We start from the raw sequence: 24,582 nt of genomic DNA on the forward strand, positions 1-24,582 counted from the left end.
ACCTGGGTCTACCCCGTCACCTCTTGCCAGCGGGCGTTCGAAACTTCACGTGGCCTCAAGGTGCACGTGGCCTGGCACAAGCGTCGTGGTGACGTCACCGCCACTTATTGGCGAATGACGGTTGTTGTTGTGTGGATATGCGTGTGTGTGTGGGTATGTATGAGGAGCAGCAGTGTAGTGGTTAGCGCTACGCTGCGCTATGAACCCGGCAACCCGAGTTCGATTCCCGCTCATGGGCCAACACCGGTGACGATCATCTGAAGCGGTCCTGGGCCTCCCCGAGGTCGACTCAGCCTCAAATGAGTACCTGGTGCGGTGTGTAGTAAACATCGCCACTGGGGAGACAAAGGCGGCCGGGCGTGGTGCTGGCCACCCACCCCCTCGTGTACCGTTCCGGCCTTCATAGGTGCTCGCTAACAGCACTTGCCCCTGAAGTCTGTTAAGGCTATATGGGGGATCTTTGTCTTTGCTGTTGGTGCATTTATATTTAGTTCGCTGTGGGAGCAACCCAGGTACCCATAACGCCCTGCGGGTGTTTAATTATAATCCCTCTCTTCAATTAGCATCTCTCTGTCACCTTTGCCGGCGTTACTCAGCAGCAGCAGCAGCGCAGGGGAACTCCAGACAGCGAGTGTGAGGGTGCGTGCGTCACTCTGTGTGTGTCACTCTGTGTGTGTCACTCTGTGTGTTACTCTGTGTGTGTCACTGTGTGTCCCTCTGTGGGTCACTCTGTTTGTCTGTGTGTGTCACTCTGTGGGTCACTCCGTGTGTGTCACTCTGTGTGTGTCACTCTGTGTGTCACTCTGTGTGTGTCACTCTGTGTGTCCCTCTGTGGGTCACTCTGTGTGTGTGTCACTCTGTGGGTCACTCTGTGTGTCTGTGTATCACTCTGTGGGTCACTGTGTGTGTGTTACTCTGTGTGTCACTGTGTGTTTCCGTGTGTGTCACTGTGTGTGTCACTCTGTGGGTCACTCCGTGTGTGTCACTCTGTGTGTCTCTCTGTGGGTCACTCTGTGTGTGTCACTCTGTGTGTCACTCTTGTGTGTGTCACTCTGTGTGTCCGTGTGTCACTCTGTGGGTCACTTTCTGTGTCACTCTGTGTGTGTCACTCTGTGTGTCACTCTGTGTGTGTCACTCTGTGTGTCCGTGTGTCACTCTGTGGGTCACTTTGTGTGTCACTCTGTGTGTCTGTGTGTCACTCTGTGTGTCTGTGTGCCTGTGTGTCACTCTGTGTGTCACTCTGTGTGTGTCACTCTGTGTGTGTCACTCTGTGTCCGTGTGTCACTCTGTGGAGAGATGTTAACTACCTCGCCTGGTATGCAGGAGGTCGTGGGTTCGATCCCGACCCTGATGCCTGCTGCTGTATATTTGGAGTTTGCGGTGTCTCTCTCATCATCATCATCACGGTGGCTAGGAGATGTTAACTACCTCGCCTGGTATGCAGGAGGTCGTGGGTTCGATCCCGACCCTGATGCCTGCTGCTGTATATTTGGAGTTTGCGTGTCTCTCTCTCATCATCATCATCACGGTGGCTAGGAGATGTTAACTACCTCGCCTGGTATGCAGGAGGTCGTGGGTTCGATCCCGACCCTGATGCCTGCTGCTGTATATTTGGAGTTTGCGTCTCTCTCTCATCATCATCACGGTGGCTCGGAGATGTTAACTACCTCGCCATGTATACAGGAGGGTTGTGGGTTCGATCCCAACCCTGGCGCCTGCTGTACATTTGGAGTTTGTGTGTCTCTCTCATCATCATCACGGTGGCTAGGAGATGTTAACTACCTCGCCTGGTATACAGGAGGTCGTGTATTCGATCCCGACCCTGACGCCTGCCGCTGTATATTTGGAGTTTGTGTGTCTCTCTCTCTCCATGGTCGCGTGGATTTTCCCCCGGGTCTTTTGGTTTTTCCCTCCACCTTTAGAATCACGCGTTTGGAGTATGTGGCGGCTATAAATGTCCACGTGATGATGATGATGATGAGAAGCCGCCTCTTCGTTGAGCTGTCATTTGTGATGGCCACGTCGCTTCTGAGCTACACACTATCTCAGTGGGGCCTTGCACCTGGTCAAGTAACAAAAAATAGTTTAGTTTTTATAGTTTTTTTATATAGTTTCCGTGTGAATTTAATAGTTATTGTCAAATTCTACTCCACTTCGCCCTTGCCCCAACAGTCTGTTCAAGGCTACACGGGGTATCCGTGTGTGTGTATGTGCGCGTTTATATTCAGTGGGGAGTGGTGGTGCAGCGGTTAGGGCGGCGCGGCGCTGCAAACCCGGCGGCCCAGGGTTCAATCCCCGCTCACGGTCACCGCCAACAACCGGTGCCGATGATCTCAACCGGTCCTGATGGGTCTTGCCTAGGTCGACTCAGCCTCAAATGAGTACCCGGTGCGGTGTGTAGTAAACATCGCCACCGGGGAGACAAAGGCGGCCGGGCGTGGTGCTGGCCACCCACCCCATTGTGTGCCGTGCCGGCCTTCATAGGTGCTGATCTTTGTGTGTGTGTATGTGCACGTGTGTTTATATAGATTGCTGTGTTTATGTGTTGCTATAAGCGCGCGTGTGTGTGCGTGCGATGGTGTAGCGGTTAGCGCGCTGCGCTATGAACCCGGCGACATGGGTTCGATTCCCGCTCACGGCCAACACCAGTGACGATTATCTGAACCGGTCCTGGGCCTCCCCTAGGTCGACTCAGCCTCAAATGAGTACCTGGTGCGGTGTGTAAACATCGCCACTGGGGAGATAAAGGCGGTCGGGCGTGGTGATGGCCACCCACCCCCTCGTGTACCGTTCCGGCCTTCATAGGTGCTCGCTAACAGCACTTGCCCCTACAGTCTGTTAAGGCTATATGGGGGATCTTTGTTTATCTTTGTGCGTGTGTGCGTATTTTCTTTTGGGTCGTGGATCTGAGAGCAATTTCACAAACACGCACAACCCTCGCAATCTCAAACCGGTTATGAAACGGACAATAACAATCGTTAGCAGTATTATCACAGCAGTTTGCAACGTCGCATATCCGACTGTCGCGTATCCATGCCGACCAGTTCACCAAACTCACACACACGCAGTCGCGGTGCCTGTGGGGAGCGGTATTGTAGCGGTTAGCGCGCTGCGCTACAAAACCCGGTGACCCGAGTTAGATCCTGGGCCTCCCCTAGGTCTACTCAGCCTCAAATGAGTACCCGGTGCAGTGTGTGGACATCGCCACTGGAGAGACAAAGGCGGCCGGGCGTGGTGCTGGCCACCCACCCCGCCGTGTGCCTTGCCGGCGTTCATAGGTGCTCGCTAACAGCACTTGCCCCAACAGTCTGTTTAGGCTATACGGGGGATCTTTATTTTTGTGTGTGCGTGCGGTGCCAGTGGAGAGAGTGGCAGGGCGCTCGCTCCGTGGTTCCGATCTATTTTGTCTCCCGTCGCGGAATTCGCGCGATGCCATCCGTGCCATCCACCCCGCACGGACCTTTCCCTCTGCTGCTTCCGCTGCCTCTGCTGCTTCCGCTGCCTCTGCTGCTGCTGCCTCCGCTGCTGCCGCTGGGAGCCAGCCCCTCTTCCTGCGCTACGGATGATGCCACCTCGACCCCTGCACCGCTTTGGGTGGGGGGGGGGTTTGAGTCGATGGACGTCGCCGTTCGCTCTAAACTAAAACTATTTTAACAAATTTTTGTATCTATTTTGCCCAGGTAAGGCCCCACGCTGAGCTATGCAGTAGCTCGTTATTTTTCCAGAAGCGACCTGGCTGTCAAATGATAGCCCAATGAAGTGGGCTTGATCATCATCGTCGTCGTCACGTGGACATCTATAGTAGCGGCCAAAAAACCACGTGATGTTGGTTCTAACTGTGGAAGGAAAAACCGGAGGACCCGGAGAAAAATCCACATGACCACGGGGAGGGAGAGAGACACCGCAAACTCCAAATATAGAGCAGGTGTGAGGGTTGGGATCGAACTGATGACCTCCTGTATACCAGGCGAGGTAGTTAACATCTCGCCACTCAAACGAGATACAGACTCCAAACCCAACCCAGTCTTCAACTCAGACTCTGACCATGAGACCCGGTCTCCCTGATTCTCACCCCGGATTCTGACCCTGAGACCTGGTCTCCCCGAGTCTCAAGCAAGACTCTAACCGTGAGACCTGGTAATTGGACTCCAATCCTGAGACCCGGTCTCCCTGAGTCTCAAACCAGACTCTGACCCTGAGACCCGGTCTCCCTAAGTCTCAAATGGACTCCAATCCTGAGACCCGTTCTCCATGAGTCTCAAACCAGACTCTGACCCTGAGACCCGGTCTCACTTAGTCTCAATTGGACTCTAATCCTGATACCCGGTCTCTCCGAAACTCAACCCAGACTCTGATCCTGAGACCCGGTCTCCCTAAGTCTCAAATAGACTCCAATCCTGACACCCGGTCTCCATGAGTCTCAAACCAGATTCTGACCCTGAGACCCGGTCTCCCTAAGTCTCAATTGGACTCCAATCCTGAGACCCGGTCTCCCTGAGTCTCAGTTGGACTCCAATCCTGAGACCCGGTCTCCCCGAGTCTCACCCCAAACTCTGACCCTGAGACCCAGTCTACCTGGGTCTAATTGGACTTCAATCCTAAGACCCGGTCTCCCTGAGTCTCAATCACGGGGAGAGAGAGAGACACCGCAAACTCCAAATATAGAGCAGGCGTGAGGGTTGGGATCGAACTGACGACCTCCTGTATACCAAGCGAGGTACTTAACATCTCAGCACTCAAACGAGATACAGACTCCAAACCCAACCCGATCTTCATCGCAGACTCTGACCCTGAAACCTGGTCTCTTTGAGGCTCAACCTGAACTCTGACCCTGAGACCCAGTCTCCCTGAGTCTAATTGGACTTCAATCCTGAGACCCGATCTCCCTGAGTCTCAATTGGACTCCAATCCTGAGACCCGGTCTCCCTGAGTCTCAATCAGGACTCTGATCCTGAGGCCCAGTCTCCTCCCCAGTCCAAGTCTCAAGACATCATTCTTGGAAGGAGGAGGAGAAGGAGAACAAGGAGAATCATCATCATCATCATCTGGTCTCACGTCGCTATGGCTTCAAAGCACCGAGCGTGACCACCTCCAGGGGAGGAGGGGTTGACCCGCGCGGCCAAAATAAAAAAAAGTCCGAAAATAAAATTAAAAGTCAGTGTCCAAGGGCGGCGGAGTATTATAAATATACCCGTTGTCGGCATGACGGCACACGCCCCGGCATTCCTGCACTCCGCCAGAGCGGCCGACTCCCGCCCTGGCTGCCAACGGAGTTCTCATTTATATTTAAACCGGGCCGTGCATGGCGGCCACCGGCGGCCTCCAGCGGGCCACGCAACGGCCACAAACAACAGCACGCCAGTGACGGTGGCAACGGCGGTGGTGGTGGCGGCGCCGCATCTTCCGCACATCTGACAAAGAGTTTTGTAGCGCTACGGTGCTTTTTTCTTGAAGATTTTGCTGTTTTTTCTCCGGATGTTTCTGTTGCGCGTAGTCACTTTAAGATGTCTCTTTGTTCATGTTTTTGTTTGTTGCGGTTGCACCCGAGTCAAGAGCCGCATGGCTCACAGCGCTATACCTAATACATGAAACTGAAACCGCCAGCACGAATACATATTCCGATTATTCTGATTCGGTCTCCCGGCCCTTCCCTCCGACTCTTTGTTGGCTTCATCTCCACCGCGGCGCCGGTGGCGGCACGGCCAGCGGCTCGTGGCGCTCGGGAGGTCGAGAGTTCAACTCCCAGTTGGGTTGGTCATGGAGAGGGTTGGTCATGGAGAGGGTTAGAGAGACGGTGGCAGATGACGGGGAGCTCTGCATGCAGTTATGAGCTACCCGTCGGAGGCCGCCTGACTGCGAGAAGGGCTGCGTGCAGAACGAGAGTGAGCGAGAGAGTGAGCGAGAGAGTGAGCGAGAGAGTGAGCGAGAAGAGCGAGCGAGAGAGCGAGCGAGAGAGCGAGCGAGAGGGGTGGGGGTTTACATAAAGCAAAGTTATTATTTTAAAAATAAAATACGAAATGATGAATGAAGCAAAGTGCCGACTACACCGAGCATCTTCTTGTTTCCACTGATTGTAAAAAAGAGAGAGAGAGGGTGAGGAAGAGGGTTAGGGAGAGACGCCGAGATTAGAGTGAAGTCAGTGCAGCGTTCGTGGTGTAGCCGTTCGTGTGGCCGGGCCATCGAGTGGATCGCAGCGGTCGGAAGGGTCAAGAGTTCACCTCCTGATCGCGGGAGGCGGGGGGGGTGGGGAGTGGGGGGTTGATGCGGCCCATCATCACTGCCAGACGGGCGTGGTGCTGGCCACCCAACCCCCCGGCCTTTGTAGGTGCCACTACTCGCTACTAACGGCACTTGCCCCAACAGCCTGTTAAGGCTACACGGGGGATCTTTGTCTTTGTTTGAAACTAGGTTCAATTCGGCCTCAAATGGGTACCTGGTGCGGTGTGTAGTAAGCAACATCGCCACTGGGGAGACAAAGGCGGCCGGGCGCGGTACTGGCCACCCCCCTCCCCGTGTGCCAGTGCCGGCCTTCATTGGTGCTGCTACTCGTTAACAGCACTTGCCCCAACAGTCTGTTAAGGCTACACGGGGGATCTTTGTCTTTGGTTGTGTGTTAACTGCTTCTCCTGTTCCCCTGTGTGTGTGTGTCTGTATGTGTGTCTGCGTGTGTGGGTGTCTGTGTGTGTTTGTGTCTGTGTGTGTGTCTGTGTGTGTGTGTCTGTGTGTGTGTGTCTGTGTGTGTATCTGTGTGTGTACACAGGCTGCATGCTTTGTCTCGGACAGTGGAACTTCTTCCGTTTCAATCATCCGGACGAGGCGGTGAGAATTCGCAGCATGCTGGCCCCGTCGGCGAACCCGCCCGCCGCCCCGTCACGTACGTCAACAACAACAACAATAGCATTAACAATAACAACAGCAACAATAACACAAACAACAACACCAACAACAATAATAACAATAACACCAACGTCAACAACAACAACACCAACAATAACGACAACGTCAACAACATCATCAAAGTCAATACCATTCACGTCATTGCTATGATTCTCATCATCATCACCATGTGTTGAGTGTGCATGTCTGTGTGTGCATGCACATACGTGTTCATGTGTGTGTGCGGGCGCGTGCGTTTGTGGGTGCCTGTTCGTGTGTGTGCGGGCACGTTTGTGGGTGCGTGCGTGTGCGCGTGTGCGTGCGTGTGCGCGTGTGCGTGCCTGTTCGTGTGTGTGCGTGCCTGTTCGCGTGTGCGTGCCTGTTCGTGCATGTGTGTGTGTGTGTGCCTGTGCGTGTGTGCATGCGCGCATGTGTGTGCGTGCGTAGTGGGGAGCGGTAGTGTAGCAGTAGCAGTTAGCCCGCTGTGCTATAAACCTTGCGACCCGAGTTCGATTCCCGCTCACGGCCAACACCGGTGACGATTATCTAAACCGGTCCTGGGCCCTTCCCTAGGTCGACTCAGCCTCAAATGAGTACCCGGTGCGGTTTGTAGCAAACGACGCTACTGGGGGAGACAAAGGCGGGCAGGGCGTGGCGCTGGCCACCCACCCCCCCCTCGTGCGCCGTGCCGGCCTTCACAGCTGTTGCTAGCCAACAGCACTTGCCCCAACAGTCTGTTGAGGCTTTGGGGGAACCTTTACCTTTGCCGCGTGTGAGCAGACGCCATGAGCTCGGTGAACGGCAACGACGCCCGGCGCAGGGACGGTGCGCCAGCAGGACGGGCCGGCGCTCGAGACAAACTCCTCAACGCCTGCTCCATCGAGCAGGACCTGCAGGTGAAGATGCCGTTCTATGAAACACGTAGGAGGTTTTTGCCTGGTCGCTGATGAGAAATATGCCTTCTTGGTTCTTTCGGTTAAGTCACGTAGAAGGGAAATAATAAAAGAATCAAAATAAAAATATAATAAAATACAATACTCACTTTTATTATTCTATTATTTCCCTTTTACGTGACTTTACCGAAAGAACCAAGAAGATGAATCCCTGCAGTCACGAAAGCTTTAAATCGATATTTGCATTGTGGAAGTCGCCTTTATTCGATATGAGTTGGCTTGACGGTGATGGTGGTGATGATTATGTTGTTGACGATTATTAATTCATAATCATCGTTGTTATTATTTAAACTCCGGCTGAAGCAGAGTGCACACGCGGCCCCGTCATTTGCTGGCACGGTACCCGCTCACTCGAAATCTGGCACCATCACCACCGCCCCCTCCACCCGCCACCACCCACCCCTCCCACACCCCCAGGACATCATCGACTCGCTCACGCTGGAGAGCAACACAGCCTCCGGCGCCCCTCTCACGCCGGCCTCCTTCACCAGCGTCGCCTCCGCTCCGGACAACGGCAACAACAACCACCAGCAGCAGCAGCAGCCCCGCGGCGTACCGTGCTCCCCTCCCTCGAGCCCGGAACGCGTCTCCCTCTCCGGCTCATGCTACGACAACCTGGCGTCCGCCTCGTCGTCGCCATCGTCGCCCTCGTCGTCGTCAAGTTCCAACGACAACCACGGCACGCCGCCCGTGCCCGCCCGCTCCTCCAGCTACAACTTTACTTCGCAGCGCTCCGCCAACGGCTTCCGTGCTGCCGCGGCCGCCCCCCCCGTGGCGACGGCTATGCCGGCGGCGCCGGCCGCCAGGGCCGAAAGCCCCCGCGCGCCGAGGCGACGGATCCGGGACGCGCCCATGGAGCGGCCTCACCTTGCGCACGCCAAACCCGGCCAGGGCGGCGGCGGCATCGGCGGAGTGCCACCGGAGAGTGGCGGCTGCGCCAATGCCAACGCCGCTGCGGCCTGCTTCCCAGGCTTCTCGCCGGAGAGCCCTCCAAGCCCGAGGCTCCCCAGGGCTTCTCTGGAGAGGGGCGGGGGGGCGGCCACGGCGGCCGGGCCCGTGCCGCTCTCCCCACGGGCGGCGAGGAGATCGGCCACCACCCCGCCTGCCAGCCCGGAGGCCTCGCGCCGCGGCTGCTTCCCCATCTCACTCGCCTCCCCACAGGGTCCCTCGAGGTGGCAGCAGCAGCAGCAGCAGCAGCCGCCGCACTCGCCGTCATCGGCAAGAAGACTCGTGGCGCGCGGCGGCGGCGGCGGTGGTGGCGGAGCCTTGGAAGGCCGCTCTCCGACTTTGGGCGTCCAGAGCAGCCAGCGTTGGGGTCAGCCTCAGGCGAAGCCTGCGGGCGTAGGCCCCGACGGGTCCCCTCGCTCCCTGCTCAGCCCCGATTACGGTCACCACCAGCAGCAGCAGCAACCGCCGCGCCCTCTGGACACGCTGCCTCCTCTGAGCCCGAAGTCGAGCCGCAAGGCCGCGGCTTCGCCGGCGCTGGCCGGGCCAGAGTCGTGCCCCTCGGTTGGCAAACGCCTCGGAGGCGTCTTCACCAGTCCGGCGTTCATACGGCGGTCCGGCGGTGGTGGTGGTGGTGGTGATAGTGGCAGCGGTGCACGAGAAGGCCTCGTTATTTTGGACCACGAAGCCGCCGCCGCGGCATCATCGTCCCCTCGGGCACGCCGGTCGGCTCCTTCAGCGTCGCGACCAAGGTGAAGATCCCGGCGTCAACAACAACAACAGCGGCGGCAGCGTCAACAACAACAGCGACGACGCCACCCGTGCCCCGGTCTCCCTGCCGGAGCCCCGCGCTGCAACGCAGGCGACCGCCGGCGCCACTCTCGCCGAATCTGTCGTCGAGTCTGACGATGACGATGAGGTCGCCCACTGCAACCGCCGCAACCGCCGCAACCACCTCAATCGCAACCGCGGCAAAGCCGGACGGGGGACGACCGACGGCCCTCGATCGTTCCGCCGGTTCGGATTCCGAACGGGATCTCCCGCCGGAGGAGGAGGTGGATGACGGGGGGAAGGCGGCGGCGATAACGGTGCCGGCGTCTCCGCCGCGCTTGCGGGAGCGCAAGGGCAGCATCTCTGAGATCCGCGACGGGGACGAGTCGGAGCTGCGCCAGTACCACCGCAGGCACCGCGACGAGCGGCTCCGCGAGCAGGAGACGGAGCGCCTGGTGAGAGCTTCCGCACCGTCGCTGCACTCGAGAGCCACCGTTTGTGTTTGTTGTGTTCATGACAACGCGCGCAACGGTGGCACGGCGGTTGGCGCGGCGCGCCGCCAAAGCCTGGCGCACCGAGTTCGATTTGTCTGGCCGCGGCCAACGTCGGTCGCGGTGAGCGATGCCTCAACCGGTTCCGTGATGGTCTTTGGTGGGGCCGGTTCTGTGATTGTGTTGGTGGGTCTGTGATGGTTCCGTGATGGTTCTGTGATGGGTCTGAGGTGGTCCGTGATGGTCTTTGATGGTTCCGTGATGGGTCCGTGATGGGTCCGTGATGGTCTTTGATAATCCATGATGGTCTTTGATGATTATGTGATGGTCCCGTGATGGTTCGGTGATGGTCCGTGATGGTCTTTGATGATTATGTGATTGTTCCATGATGGTTCCGTGATGGGTCCGTGATGGCTCCGTGATGGTCTTGATAATTAATCCATGATGGTCTTTGATGATTATTTGATGGTTCCGTGATGGGCCGTCATGGTCTTTGGAAGTTCTGTGATGGGTCCGTGATGGTCTTTGGAAGTTCTGTGATGGTTCTGTGATGGGTCCGTGATGGCCTTTGATGGTCCGTGATGGTCTTTGATGCTTGTTTGATGGTTCCGTGATGGGCCGTGATGGCCTTTGGTAATTCCGCGATGGTCTTTTATGATGCCTTGGTGTTTGGCTCTCGGATGGATGCGGTTGGGCCAACCGAAAACCCCTCCAGCGGATATGAATCCGCTGGCTGGTAAAGCTATGGGGGTCTCACATCTTCCTCTCTCTCGCACGCTCACTCGCAGATGTGTGGCCAGATGTGATCAATGGCAGGAGGGGAGAGCGTGGCGCGTGTGTATGCGTGTGCGCGTGTGCACGTCTGTGTGCGTGTGCACGTCTGTGTGCGTGTGCACGTCTGTGTGCGTGTGTGCATGTGTGCGCGTGTGTGCTCGCGTGGTAGTGTAGCGGTTAGCACGCTGCGCTAAGAGCCTGGCGACCCGAGTTCAATTCCTGCTCATGACCAACACCAGTGATGATTATCTGAACCGGTCCTGGGCCTCCCCTAGGTCGACTCAGCCTCAAATGAGAACCTGGTGTGATCGTGTAAACATGCAACTGAGGGAACAAAAACGGCCGGGCGTGGTGCTGGCCACCCACCCCCTCGTGTACCGTTGCGGCCTTCATAGGTGCTCGCTAACAGCACTTTCCCCTACAGTCTGTTGAGGCTATATGGGGGATCTTTGATCTTTTTGTGTCTGTGTTGTGTCTGTGTGTGCGAGTATTGAGTGAGCGGAATTACGGAATCGCCCTACAGATGTGGGGACGTTTTCCTTTGCAAATTTTTTCTTTTCTGGAGACGTTTTGGCAGACCTCAGAGCAATCCTGAGGTCTCTGTCATCTCACCCCCTCCCATTACACAATATTTTCTTTCACAATTTCTACGTTGAATTCGTCTCACACACGTGTACCCTCGGACGCAGTTGTAGTTCTTCCTTGGAAGCCCCTTTGGATTTCAATCGTTAGCGACACCACGTAAATATAAACACGTGTCGTTAAACCCGCCACCACCCGACGCAGCCAATCAGCGAGGTTTGTCACGTCAAACGGAGCGTGACAATTCGTAACTCGTACAGCGCCCGCCGATTAGTGCTGCAGAGTGATTACAGCCGGCATCATCAGGCGACAGACACATTTGTGGAGTCATTTCCCCCCACAAATCCAACGCGCCGGTTAGTGCTGTACTAGTCACGAATTGGCACGTTCTGTTTAGGGGCCGTCCATAAATGACGTCACACACCTTAGGGGGGGGTCAGACATTTGCGACGATGTGTGATGAAGGAGGGGGGGGGGGTTGAGAAATGTGACGTCACATCAAAATGCGCAACTTTAAATAAATATAGACAACACGTTCTACTTAATTAAATAGACTTTCTAATAAATGTTTTCTCCTACAACATCAGAGTGCAGCGCCACATTAAATACACACTACATTGACAATAGTTTAAAGCGATTTGAAGCATGTTTTTTTTTTTTGGGGGGGGGGCATAGCTTTGTGACGTCATATTTGAGGGGGGGGTCTGACTTTTTGTGACGCCGTGTGACGAGGGGTGGGGGGGGGTAAAAAATCGTCAAAAATCGAATGATGTCATTTATGGACGGCCCCTAAGAAGAACGGAATATTTCTCGTCAGCTACCCGGTGTCGCAAACCTGTCAACCCACACGGTTTGCCCCGTGTTCTTGTGCAGAGAAATTGAGTTTTCAGGTCCATACGGTGTACAGCGGTTTCAATGCGGGTAAAAAAATGTGTCTATTTGTTTGTGTTTCTCCCTCGCGATGGGGACTTTGTAGAATGAACGTTGAGATTTATAGGGGACACAGGGTGACCAGTACGGTCTGAATTGGTCTCTAATTAGGTATGGCACGAATAAGGGGCTCACAGGTATTTAGTAGTGTAGTGTATAGTGTAGTATATAGTCTAGTGTAGTGTATAGTAGTGTATGGTAGTGTATAGTGTAGTGTATAGTGTAGAGTTTAGTGTAGTGTATAGTGTAGTGTATAGTCTAGTGTAGTGTATAGTAGTGTATGGTAGTGTATAGTGTAGAGTTTAGTGTAGTGTATAGTGTAGTGTATAGTCTAGTGTAGTGTATAGTAGTGTATGGTAGTGTATAGTGTAGTGTATAGTGTAGTGTATTGTATAGTGTAGTGTATAGTGTAACGTATAGTAGTGTAGTGTATAGTAGTGTATAGTGTATTGTATAGTGTAGTGTATAGTGTCGTGTATAGCAGTGTAGTGTATGGTAATGTATAGTGTAGTGTATAGTGTAGTGTATAGTAGTGTATGGTAGTGTATAGTGTAGTGTATAGTGTAGTGTATAGTCTGGTGTAGTGTATAGTAGTGTATAGTAGTGTATAGTGTATTGTATAGGATGAACGTTGAGATGTATAAGGGGCACGGGGTGACCAATACGGTCTGAATTGGGTCGTAATAAGGTAGGGGGCGCACTGCTGATAAGGAGTTGACAGTGATGGTGTTGCCAAGGTTGGCATGCCACACGGCGGGGTGGTGTGGTCGGAAAACCACGCCCGACCGCCTTTGTCTCCCCAGTACGAATGTTGACAGGTTTGCAGATTGCCACTCGCCACCGATGTGATGTTGGCCGTGTCTGGGAATCAAACTCGGGTTGCCACGATCGTGGTGCAAGGGTGCTAACCACTGCACCACCACTCCCCAACGCGTACGCAAATATCTCCCGTGTAGCCTTAACAGACTGCTGGGGCAAGTGCTGTTAGCGAGTACCTATGAAGGCCGGCACGGTACACGAGGGGGTGGGTGGCCAGAACCACGCCCGACCGCCTTTGTCTCCACGGTGGCGATGTTTACACACCGCACGAGCTACTCATTTGAGGCTGAGTCGACCTAGGGGAGGCCCACGACTGATTCAGATAATCGTCACCGGTGTTGACCGTGAGCGGGAATCGAACTCGGGTCACCGGGTTCGTAGCGCAGCGTAGCGCTAACCACTACACCACCGCTCCCCACAATGCACACACACACACAGACACACAGACATGCACACGCGGACACACCCACACTTGCACACACACACAGACACACACACACATCACCACGCACGCACAAGACACACACACAAACATCTGCTCGTATCAATTGAGGCCGTGTTTGCCTTTGTCCATTGTTTGGCCACCTGTCCCTGTGACTCGTGTGCGGCCCCAACGCAGGGCAGGCAGGGAGCAGAGTGGATGCAGCGCACCACCAACAACAACAACCTGTGCCAGGCTAGGTGCACGTTAAGGCCACCACGTGAAGTATCCGAACGCCCTGGCAGGCGCCCACGGGCTTGACCGACCGAGATGACTCCTGGCACGATGCCACCCGCCTTTGCCCACCCCACACCAGAGGTCGCAACCGGGTACCCGATACCTGTACCCTACCTGATACCCGGCTACCCGTACCCGGCCGGGTACGGGTACCCGTTTGCGACCCTGGTGTGGTCGGGTACGGGTACGGGTAGGCAGTGAGTCACTGGTGAGTAACCGTTTGTCACTCATTTCGGGTAGGGTACGGGTAGGGAACGGGTACCCATTTGTGACCCTGGTGCGGCCGGGTACGGGTACGGGTAAGGAATCAAAACCCGTTTGCGACCTCTGCCCCACACCCCACCCCGTGATGTGCCAACTCACGGCCACAATTCACAGGGGTGACCACAACCCACGGGAGTGGCCACAACCCACAGTCGAGGCCACAACGTCGAGAGGGCTTGAGAGTTGGCGTGCGAGTTCGACTCCCACTCACGGTCAACAGCACCGGTGACGATTACACTGGTCAACAAATAAAAAAAAAATTCTGGCCTGGACTTTTGCAGCTGTTCTAGACTAATTTCAGGGTGCCGATTCCAAATCTGATCCGTCACATCACTCTGTCGTCCAGAATTAGTTTTTTTCACTTAGACAAAGATAAAATATAAGGAAGTAAAAACATCTACGAAGCGCTTTGGAGTGAGGAGTATCATGATTATTAACGAATCGCAGTCACGATTACATTACAATTATTTCTTGAAATTTTCGATTATTTGATAGATTTTTATTGACAAATAATATATTACACTGGTCAACAACAACAAAAAACGTTTTTTTTCTGGCCTGGACTTTTGCAGCTGTTATAGACTAATTTCAGGGTGCCGATTCCAAACCTGGTCTCAGATTTGCTCTATCACATCTCATTTTTATGCTATCGGCATACCCCATTTTCATTGATTTTACCCGAAATTAACTCCGTCACTTATGATTGCAAGTTGTTGCGAGTCAGTGACTGCTTTAGTGTTAAAATACGGTGCTGTATTTTTAGGATAGTGTGTTTATAATATCATTTTATGTAGATATCCACATTTATTTAATATTTTCTTCTGCAGTTTTTATTGAAAATGCAATATTTGATATCTCAAAAACCTGATGTGATAGACAAAAACTGATGCCAGATTTGGAATCAGCACCCCAAAATTGCCTTAAACCCGTTGGAATACCTAATGCCAGAAAAAGTGTGTTGACCAGTGTTATCCACCCCACACAGTTGCTGCTACTCGCGAACAGCACTTGCCCCAAGCAGTCTGTTACAGGCTACACGGGGGACCTTTGTCTTTGTCGATTCCTGCTCATGGCCACACAACACCGGTGACGATTACCTGGGCCTCCCCTAGGTCGACTCAGCGTCAAATGAGTACCTGGTGTGTGTGGTAACCCTCTACCACTCTGTATGTCCAGTTTGTTGAACTTCCTTTGCACCGTATGTAGTACAAACGTGCTAATCGGAGGTGTAGCGGCGGGGGGGGAGACAAAGGCGGCCGGGCGTGGTACTATCCACCCACCACCACCCTCCCTCTTCCATGGGTGCTGTCTTCCTCTCGCAAAACAAACAGCACTTGCCCCAACAGTCTGTGAAGGCTTCACGGGGGATCTTTGTCTTGTGTGTGTGTGTTCCAGTTTAGGATGTGGAAAATAAGAAGAGTTTTTACCCTTGCTGACCGTGATAAAACAGTTGCGTTAGGATGATAAAACCCCAAACACAAACCTTTTTTGCAAGGGAGCGTGTGTCATTGCGTTAACCACACGTGCTTGCGATGAAAACAAAAAAGTGCTCTGGTTAGTATATGATGTGTAAAGGAGAGCCGACACAAGGTCGTCTTTTATTGCTTCCCCCCAGTCCACACTCGTCCCCAGCCTTCTCGATCCACCAATTATAATAATAATAGTTCAATTTGTAACGCGCGCAAATTTGCAGACGTAGTGGCCGCAACTCAGAGGCGCGGAGCCAAGCTCAGAGTCGCTCGAAAGAGCGTGGTTGTAGAGGTGAGTTTTTAAGTTTCTCTTGAAGGAGGCGATTGAGGTGTGATGCTGCGAATGTGCAGAGGGACATCGTTCCAGACTGTTGGGGCTGCCACCGAGAAGCGGCGCCTAGACACGACGACCATCCTGGATCTTGGTATCAAGAGGAGGTCGTGAGTCGCGCTGCGCAGGCATCTGCCGTGTGCTGAGCTGCAAGTTGTCAATAATGAAGAAAGGTACGGCGGGCAGGCGGATATGAAGGCCTTGTGGCAGAGGCATGCGGTCTTGTATGTGACCCTACTGGCGATGGGGAGCCAGTTGAGAGCACGGAGACAAGCTAGTGAGTCGAGACGGGGATAAGTGTGGCCAATGACGACACGTGCTAGATTGACCTCTTTCACACCCGTTCTCTCTCTTGTATCTCCTCGCCTGCTCCTCCCCCCTTCCACTGTCACCATCCCACTTCGCCTTCCTTTTGGTGGGAATCCTTCCCCTGACAGCCCCCTACAGATGCATTGTGTTTGAAGCTGATTGGGTCACACCACAGAGACTGCTATCTTTAGAGCAGGGTGGGGAAGCTTTTTTCTGCCAAGGGACATTTGGATATTTATAACATCATTCGCGGGGCCATGCAAAATTATCAGCTAAAAAAAAAGTTGCCTGTTATATTTGGTCAGACATTTCATTAACTCGCCCCTAATGTGATGGCTGGAACTGCTTCTCGTTGGCGAGGCGTGTGATGTGAGCTGGTATTGATGATGTAAAATCACAAATTAAATAAATAAATATGAAAACAACTAAATTAAATCACGACGTTTCGGAAGCAACACAAGCCTCCCTCTGTGTTGCTTCCGAAACGTCGTGATTTAATTGAGTTGTTTTAATTTTTTTAATTTTTTTATTTAATTTGTGATTTCATTTAGTTGTTTTCATTTTTTTTACCTACGTGACTTTACCGAAAAAAACAAAGAGTATGGATCCTTGCAGTCACGCAAGCTTCAAATCTAGAATTGATGATGTTGCTACTCGCAACTGCTTTTCCAGGTTTGCTCCTAAATTTATTGAATTTTGGCAGGGCCAGACCAGATGATTTCGCGGGCCTCATACGGCCCGCGGGCCGGACGTTCCCCACCCCTGCTTTAGAGCCTAGTCTCAGGAACAGTGTTAGACCAACAACCGCTCAACATAGAGGCATAGATTACGTTTCAGTTTCTATGCCATGGCACAGTTTCGTAAAATAACCTCACAAAATAAACGATCGGATGAATCGCTAAACAAAAATTCAGCACTCACTGACAGCAGAAGCCACAGCCAATCAACATCAATCAAACTCAGCTCACCGATTGGATGACAGCAGAGCCACAGCCAATCAACATCAATCAAACTCAGCTCACTGAGTGGATGATTACAGAGCCACAGCCAATCAACATCAATCAAACTCGGCCCACTGATTGGATGACAGCAGAGCCACAGCCAATCAGCATCAATCAAACTCTGCCACCCACTGTTATGATATTGCAACTACTGTACTGTAGAGGCGATGGCGTGGATTTGGGATTAACCGGAGCAACATATTTGTCCGGTTTAAGCACCATGTGAATGGTAATAACACATGTCCAAGAATAACAATGCATAACTGTTTTTATTGTTGTTAGTTTATTCATTTGGGCTGAAGGGGAAAAAAAATCCACGTTATAAACGTGTCAATCTCACAGGTGCCCGTGGGTTAATTTGCAAATCAGATCAACTTTCACAATCGAGAGTCCGACTGTTGACGCGATTTATTCCATCGCATGTTTAGTTTTATGGAAGTCAGAAATTCTGTGTGTGTTGTCGTCTTGCTGTATACAGGGACTCCTCTACTTACAAACGAGTCAGGTTCTGCAGTTATTTTCTTAAGTCGATTTGTTCGTAAGTCCAACTTTGCGTCTGTCAATTCCAAAACATGTTGTACGGCGTGCACACTAAGGGGGGAATGGCTTTAAAGTTGTGTAATCTCCTGCAGATGTAGATGCCACTGGTTGTTGATGTTCTGCAGATGTAGATGCCACTGGATTTTCACTTTCTGCAGATGTAGATGCCATTGGTTCGTCATGTTCTGCAGATGTTTTAGCCACTGGTTCTTCATGTTCTGCAGATGCCACTGGTTCTTCACGTTCTGCAGATGTAGATGCCACTGGTTCTTCACGTTCTGCAGATGTAGATGCCACTGGTTCTTCATGTTCTGTAGATGTAGATGCCACCACCACTGCCATCTTTGCGCGGCGGTTGATTTTACGACTCTCGGTCCAAACAGGCAACGGGATACACAGGTTTGTTCGTATCTCTGGAAGTTCGTACGTCGAAGGTTCTTAAGTAGAGAAAGTTTCTGTAGCCTGTGTACAAGTGTAGTTCTGCGTGTGTCATGCGGGCCCTCTCTGCGAACCATTTTGGTAACATAAACAACAACAAGACGAGAGAACAACGCTCTCCGTCTTCCTTAATTCGCTCCATTTTTTTTAGTAAAAACTCTCCCCCCACTGAACAAGGCATCGCAATACTTTGCGGTATAAAACACATTCCTGCGGAGGGAGCTGGTAGGAACGTTGGGTTGCTCGGTCAATGGCCAGGGTCAACGGCGGCGTGGTGTATTCCGCAAATATGGCCGACTGTGAGGGCGGGCACAAGCCGGCGTGAGTAGGTTAAACGTTGAGTTTTATAAGGGCACCATGGGGTGACCAGCCCCTCCCCACCCAGCCCCACCCCTCCCACCCCCCACCCAGCCCCTCCCCACCCTCTCCACCCAGCTCCTCCCCACCCTGCCCTCCCCACCCAGCCCCACTCTCCCCACCCAGCCCCACCCAGCCCCACCCAGCCCCTTCCCTTCCTCCCCACCCAGGCCCTCCCTGCACGACGGACGGACGGACACAATAATCCCCTGTGGGCTGGTGTAACCAGGAAGTTCCAACCAGTATAGACCAACGGTAGCCCTCCCACCCCATAACATCAAGACACCTGTATCACATTTTTATCTCGCAGGGGCAGGTTGCTGGACCCCCCACCCTCCAACCTCCCGTGGCTCTAGTTAATTGAGTGGAAGCTTTGCTTCCCTGGTGAGTTAAGTCTGTCCCCCCCCCCTCCCCTCAATTATGAATGATGACAGCGACACCACAGACGCCCGAGGCGGTGAGCTCAGGACAATTTTAATTGCCCGTAGCAGAGGCGCGGCTGTGTCATCATCTCTCTCACCCCCCCTCTCTCACTTCCCATTTCTCTCTCACCCCCCCCCCCCTTTCTCTCACACCCCCCCCCCCTCTCTCACCCCCCCCCCTCTCTCACCCCCCCTCTCTCTCACCCCCCCTTTCTCTCACCCCCCCCTTTCTCTCACCCCCCCCCCTCTCACTCCCCATCTCTCACCCCCCCTTTCTTTCTCATCCCCCTCTCTCTCTCACCCCCCCCTCTCTCACCCCCCCCCTCTCACCCCCCTCTCTCTCACCCCCTTTCTCTCTCACCCCCCCTCTCACCCCCCCTTTCACCCCCCCTCTTATCACCCCCCCTCTCTCTCTCACCCCCCCCCCTCTCTCACCCCCCCCCCTCTCACCCCCCTCTCTCTCACCCCCTCTCTCTCACCCCCCCCTCTCACCCCCCCTTTCACCCCCCCTCTTATCACCCCCCCTCTCTCTCTCACCCCCCCCTTTCTCACCCCCTTCCTATCTCTCTCACCCCCCCTCTCTCTCTGGGGGGGGTGGTGGGGGGGTGGGGGTGGTCAGTGTCGGGGTGATGTTGGGGGTGGTGGAGGGGTCGTGGGGGTGATGTTGGGGGTGGTGGAGGGGTGGTGGTGGGTGGGGGGTGATCTTAGTTCGCATCCCGTCGATGTGTCGCTGCTTCTTCACCTGCGGTGGGTGCACGCAGCTCACGTGGACTAAAGACGGAATTTGTGTGCGGATGTCAAAGTGCAGCGTCGCTCCCAGCGGCTTCCTGTTGTGTGTGTGTGAGTGTGTGGAACTTCTTTCGCACCGTACTTAGCCAACCGTGCTGATCGGGGAGGTGCTGTGGAAAGACAACACAACAGCACTAAGCACACAAAAGCACTTTGAACGAAATGGTTGCGTCAATCTGTAGCAGTGAGTTCGTCTTATTCTTCTTATTCTTCACCTGCGGTGTATCTCGCATGCCCTGGGGTTGCGAGCTGCACTTTCTGGGGGGAGCAGATTGTATTTGTCTCCACTGACAGCTCACTTCGTCTCACCGAGCCCGCGAGGCTGCAGTGAAGGTGAAGAAGCGCTGCGTTCAGAGGTGGAATGTGCGTGTGTGTGTTAGTGTGTGTGTGAGTGTGTGTGCGTGTGTGCGTTAGTGTGCGTGCGTGTGTGTGTTAGTGTGCGTGTGTGCGTGTGTGTGTTAGTGTGTGTGTGTGAGTGTGTGAGTGTGTGTGCGTGTGTGTGTTAGTGTGCGTGTGTGAGTGTGTGTGCGTGTGTGCGTGTGTGTGTGCGTGCGTGTGTGTGTGTGTGTGTGAGTGTGTGAGTGCGTGTGTGTGTTAGTGTGTGTGTGAGTGTGTGTGCGTGTGTGCGTGTGTGCGTGCGTGTGTGTGCGTGTGTGTTAGTGTGTGTTAGTGTGTGTTAGTGTGTGTGTGAATGTGTGAGCGTGTGTGCGTGTGTGTGTGCGTGTGTGTGCGTGTGCGTGAGTGTGTGTTAGTGTGTGTGAGTGTGTTAGTGAGTGTGTGCGTGTGCGCGTGCGTGTGCGCGTGCGTGTACGTGTGGTGTGTGTGTGCGTGCGTGTGTGTGTGTGAGCGTGCATGCGCGTGCGTGTGTGCGTGTATGTGTGTTTGAGTGTGTGTGTGTTAGTGTGTATTAGTGTGTGTGTGTGAATGTGTGTGTGAGTGTGTGTAAGTGTGTGTATGTGTGTGTAAGTGTGTGTATGTGTGTGTAAGTGTGTGTATGTGTGTGTAAGTGTGTGTATGTGTGTGTAAGTGTGTGTATGTGTGTGTAAGTGTGTGTATGTGTGTGTAAGTGTGAGTGTGTAAGTGTGAGTGTGTGTATGTGTAAGTGTGTAAGTGGGTATATGTGTGTGTAAGTGTGTGTAAGAGTGTAAGTGGGAGTGTGTGCATGGGTCTGTGTGTGTGTGTAAGTGTGAGTGTGTGTAAGTGTGTGTATGTGTGTGTAAGTGTGAGTGTGTGAATGGGTCTGCGTGGCCCCGCCTACTGCTCAAAGTATCTCCGCTCCCACCACTTTGCTTCACACTCGCATCTCGCTCTTCCGGGTGAGTCACACACTCACACACTAGCACACACTAACACACACTCACTCACTAGCACACACTAACACACTAACACACACACTAACACACACTCATTCACTAGCACACTCACTAGCACACACACACTCACACACTAGCACACACTAACACTCACTAGCACACACTAACACACTCACACACTAGCACAGACTCATACACACTAACACACACACTCTAATACACACTAACACACACACTAACACTCACTAACACTCACACACACTAACACGCACACACACACTCACTCACTAGCACACACACTAACACTCACTAGCACACACACACTAACACACTCACACACTAGCACAGACTCATACACACTAACACACACTAACACACACACTAACACACACACACTAACACACACTAACACACCCTCACTCACTAACACACACTAACACACACTAACACACTCACTAGCACACACACACTAACACACACTCACAACCTACCCCACACACACACTAACACACTCACTCACTAGCACACACTCACACTAACACACACTCACTCACTAGCACACACACTCATTAACACACTCACACACTCACTAACACACACACACTAACACAATCACACACTAACACAATCACACACTCACTAACACACACACACTAACACACTCACACACACACTAACACACTCACACACACGAACACAGACTCATACACACACACACACGTGTGACACACTTGTGTTTTTACACACACACACACGTGTGATGCACACACACACACGTGTGACACGCTTGTGGTTTTACACACAAACACATGTGAAAGGCAATAGCCATCCTTACAGACTTTGCGGGCTTACAGGTATGCACTGTATCATGGGGTCTTGCTGAAAGGGGTCTTACACACACACACTCAGACACTCATACCACACACACACATACTACACACACACACATACCACACACACTCACACACTCATACCACACACATACTGATACCATACACACACACCACACACATTCACACCAAACACACACATCACACACACACACCACACACGCACGCACGCACACCACACACACACACCACACACATCACACACATCACACACACACATCACACACACACATCACACACACATGGCACGCACACACACATGACACACATGACACACACATGGCACACACACACGAACACACTCTGTACAATCACAACACGCAAATACTTGAAATACTGACGACACACACACCAGACACCCATATGCATACATACAAAGACACACACACATCAGACACACACACACATACACACAACATTTCAAAGTCACCAGCCACACGCACATACATGCACCCAAGACACAAACACATACACACACACATCACACACACATACATACACATGCTCACCAGACACATTGCTCAGACAATACACTCTGTACATTAACAATACACACGTTTACACTCACAAGACAAAGATAAAGAGTCCCCTTATAGCCTCAACAGACTGTAGGGGCAAGTGCTGTTAGCGAGTAGCACCTATGAAGGCCGGCACGGCACACGAGGGGGTGGGTGGCCAGCACCACGCCCGGCCGCCTTTGTCTCTCCAGTGGCGATGTTTACACACCGCACCGGGTACTCATGTTGAGGCTGAGTCGACCTAGGGGAGGCCCAGGACCGGTTAAGATAATCGTCACCGGTGTTGGCCGCGAGCGGGAATCGAACTCGGGTCGCCGGGTTCGTAGCTCAGCGTAGCGCTAACCACTGCACCACCGCTCCCCACCCACACCGACATAACCACACTGACACACACACACACGCGCACACATAGACTGACACACACACTGACACACACACTGACACACACACACCGACACACACTTACACACACACATACCGACACACACATACCGACAGACACACACATTACTCTACAGACAGTGACTCACGGGGGAAAATGTTGAATTCATTCTTGGCACAAAGGTGATTACACATCAACCACACACACGTCTGACACACACACACCGACACACACACACATTCACACATACACGTGGGCAAGACACGCTGAATGGGTGGGAATGCCTAAAATAAGGAACTCACCACGCCGCTCCCCACGCCACTCACCACGCTACTCACCACACCACTCACCACGCCACTGACCAACGTGAACTGTGTACACCTGAAGGCAGTCTGGTGTATGTGTGTACTATATTGTATGTGGTGTGTGTGTGTACTATATGGTATGTGGTGTGTGTGTACTATATTCCCTCTCACGGAACCACCACCACCATCAAACACCGGTGACGATAATCTGAACTGGTCCTGGTGGGCCTCCCCTAGGTCTACTCGGCCTCAAATTAGTGCCTGGTGCGGTGTGTAGTAAATATCACCACTGGGGAGATAACGGCGGCCGGGCGCGTTGCTCACCACCCACTCCCTCGTGTGCTGTGCCGGTCTTCATAGGTGCTCGCTAACAGCACTTGCCCCGACAGTCTGTTAAGGCTACATGGGGGAGAACTGCAGTGGCTAGGAGATGTTAACTACCTCGCCTGGTCTACAGGAGATCGTGGGTTCGATCCCGACCCTGACGCCTGCTGCTGTATATTTGGAGTTTGCGTGTCTCTCTCATCATCATCACGGTGGCTAGGAGATGTTAACTACCTCGCCTGGTCTACAGCAGGTCGTGGGTTCGATCCTGACCATGACGCCTGCTGCTGTGTATTTGGAGTTTGCGTCTCTCTCATCATCATCACGGTGGCTAGGAGATGTTGACTACCTCACCTGGTCTACAGGAGGTCGTGGGTTCCATCCCGACCCTGACGCCTTCTGCTGTATATTTGGAGTTTGCCTCTCTCTCATCATCATCACGGTGGCTAGGAGATGTTAACTACCTCGCCTGGTCTACAGGAGGCCGTGGGTTCGATCCCAACCCTGACGCCTTCTGCTGTATATTTGGAGTTTGCGTTTCTCTCATCATCATCACGGTGGCTAGGAGATGTTAACTACCTCACCTGGTCTACAGGAGGTCGTGGGTTCGATCCCAACCCTGACGCCTGCTGCTGTATATTTGGAGTTTGCGTCTCTCTCTCCGCGTGGTCGCGTGGATTTTTCTATCGGCCCCTCCGTTTTTTTTCCCTTCCACATTTTGAATCAACGTCACCACACGTTCAGAGTCATTTGATGATGATGATGATGATGAGCCAACTTCGTTAAGCTATCATTTGTGATAGCCGGGGTAGCTTCTGAAATCGAACTACTTGCAAAGCAGTTCAGTGTAGGGGGGCCTCGCCTGGTAAAATAAAAACAGGTGGACTGCTCCACATATCTAGCTGTCGCCTGATGAAGCTGGTGGTAATTGCTGGCGTAACGTCGTACTCAGGATTGTAAATGTTGTGGCTTGACTCTCCAACACACAGCCGGTTGGTGCTGTACTAGCGACGAATTGTCACGTTCTTTTAAATTATATTTTGTCTACCCACGTGACTTTACCGAAAGAAC

At 53.0% G+C, this 24,582-nt stretch overlaps 2 protein-coding genes across 10 annotated transcripts in view; both read left to right on the forward strand.

The window, feature by feature from the left end:
• The window catches only part of LOC133358484 (pleckstrin homology-like domain family B member 1), a 53,816-nt gene extending 44,250 nt beyond the window's left edge, over positions 1-9,566 (forward strand). The window contains exons 5-7 of one of the 3 annotated variants that reach the window (XM_061576814.1): positions 6,761-6,874; positions 7,657-7,772; positions 8,247-9,564. In XM_061576814.1, the coding sequence (XP_061432798.1) occupies positions 6,761-6,874; positions 7,657-7,772; positions 8,247-9,530 (1,514 nt within the window). In that variant the 3' untranslated portion in view covers positions 9,531-9,564. Of the gene's footprint in view, positions 1-6,760; positions 6,875-7,656; positions 7,773-8,246 lie in introns of all 3 variants that reach the window. The other 2 variants (XM_061576813.1, XM_061576815.1) reach the window with 2 other exon arrangements.
• LOC133358476 (pleckstrin homology-like domain family B member 1) overlaps positions 9,558-24,582 on the forward strand; it is a 53,365-nt gene continuing 38,340 nt past the window's right edge. For all 7 annotated transcript variants that reach the window (XM_061576789.1, XM_061576790.1, XM_061576793.1 and 4 more), the window contains exon 1: positions 9,558-10,000. In XM_061576789.1, the coding sequence (XP_061432773.1) occupies positions 9,683-10,000 (318 nt within the window). In that variant the 5' untranslated portion in view covers positions 9,558-9,682. The remainder of the gene's footprint in view (positions 10,001-24,582) is intronic.

The sequence above is a fragment of the Lethenteron reissneri genome, chromosome 62 (assembly GCF_015708825.2).
Source record: "Lethenteron reissneri isolate LAM-NWPU_2019-01 chromosome 62, ASM1570882v1, whole genome shotgun sequence".
Taxonomy (NCBI): domain Eukaryota; kingdom Metazoa; phylum Chordata; class Hyperoartia; order Petromyzontiformes; family Petromyzontidae; genus Lethenteron; species Lethenteron reissneri.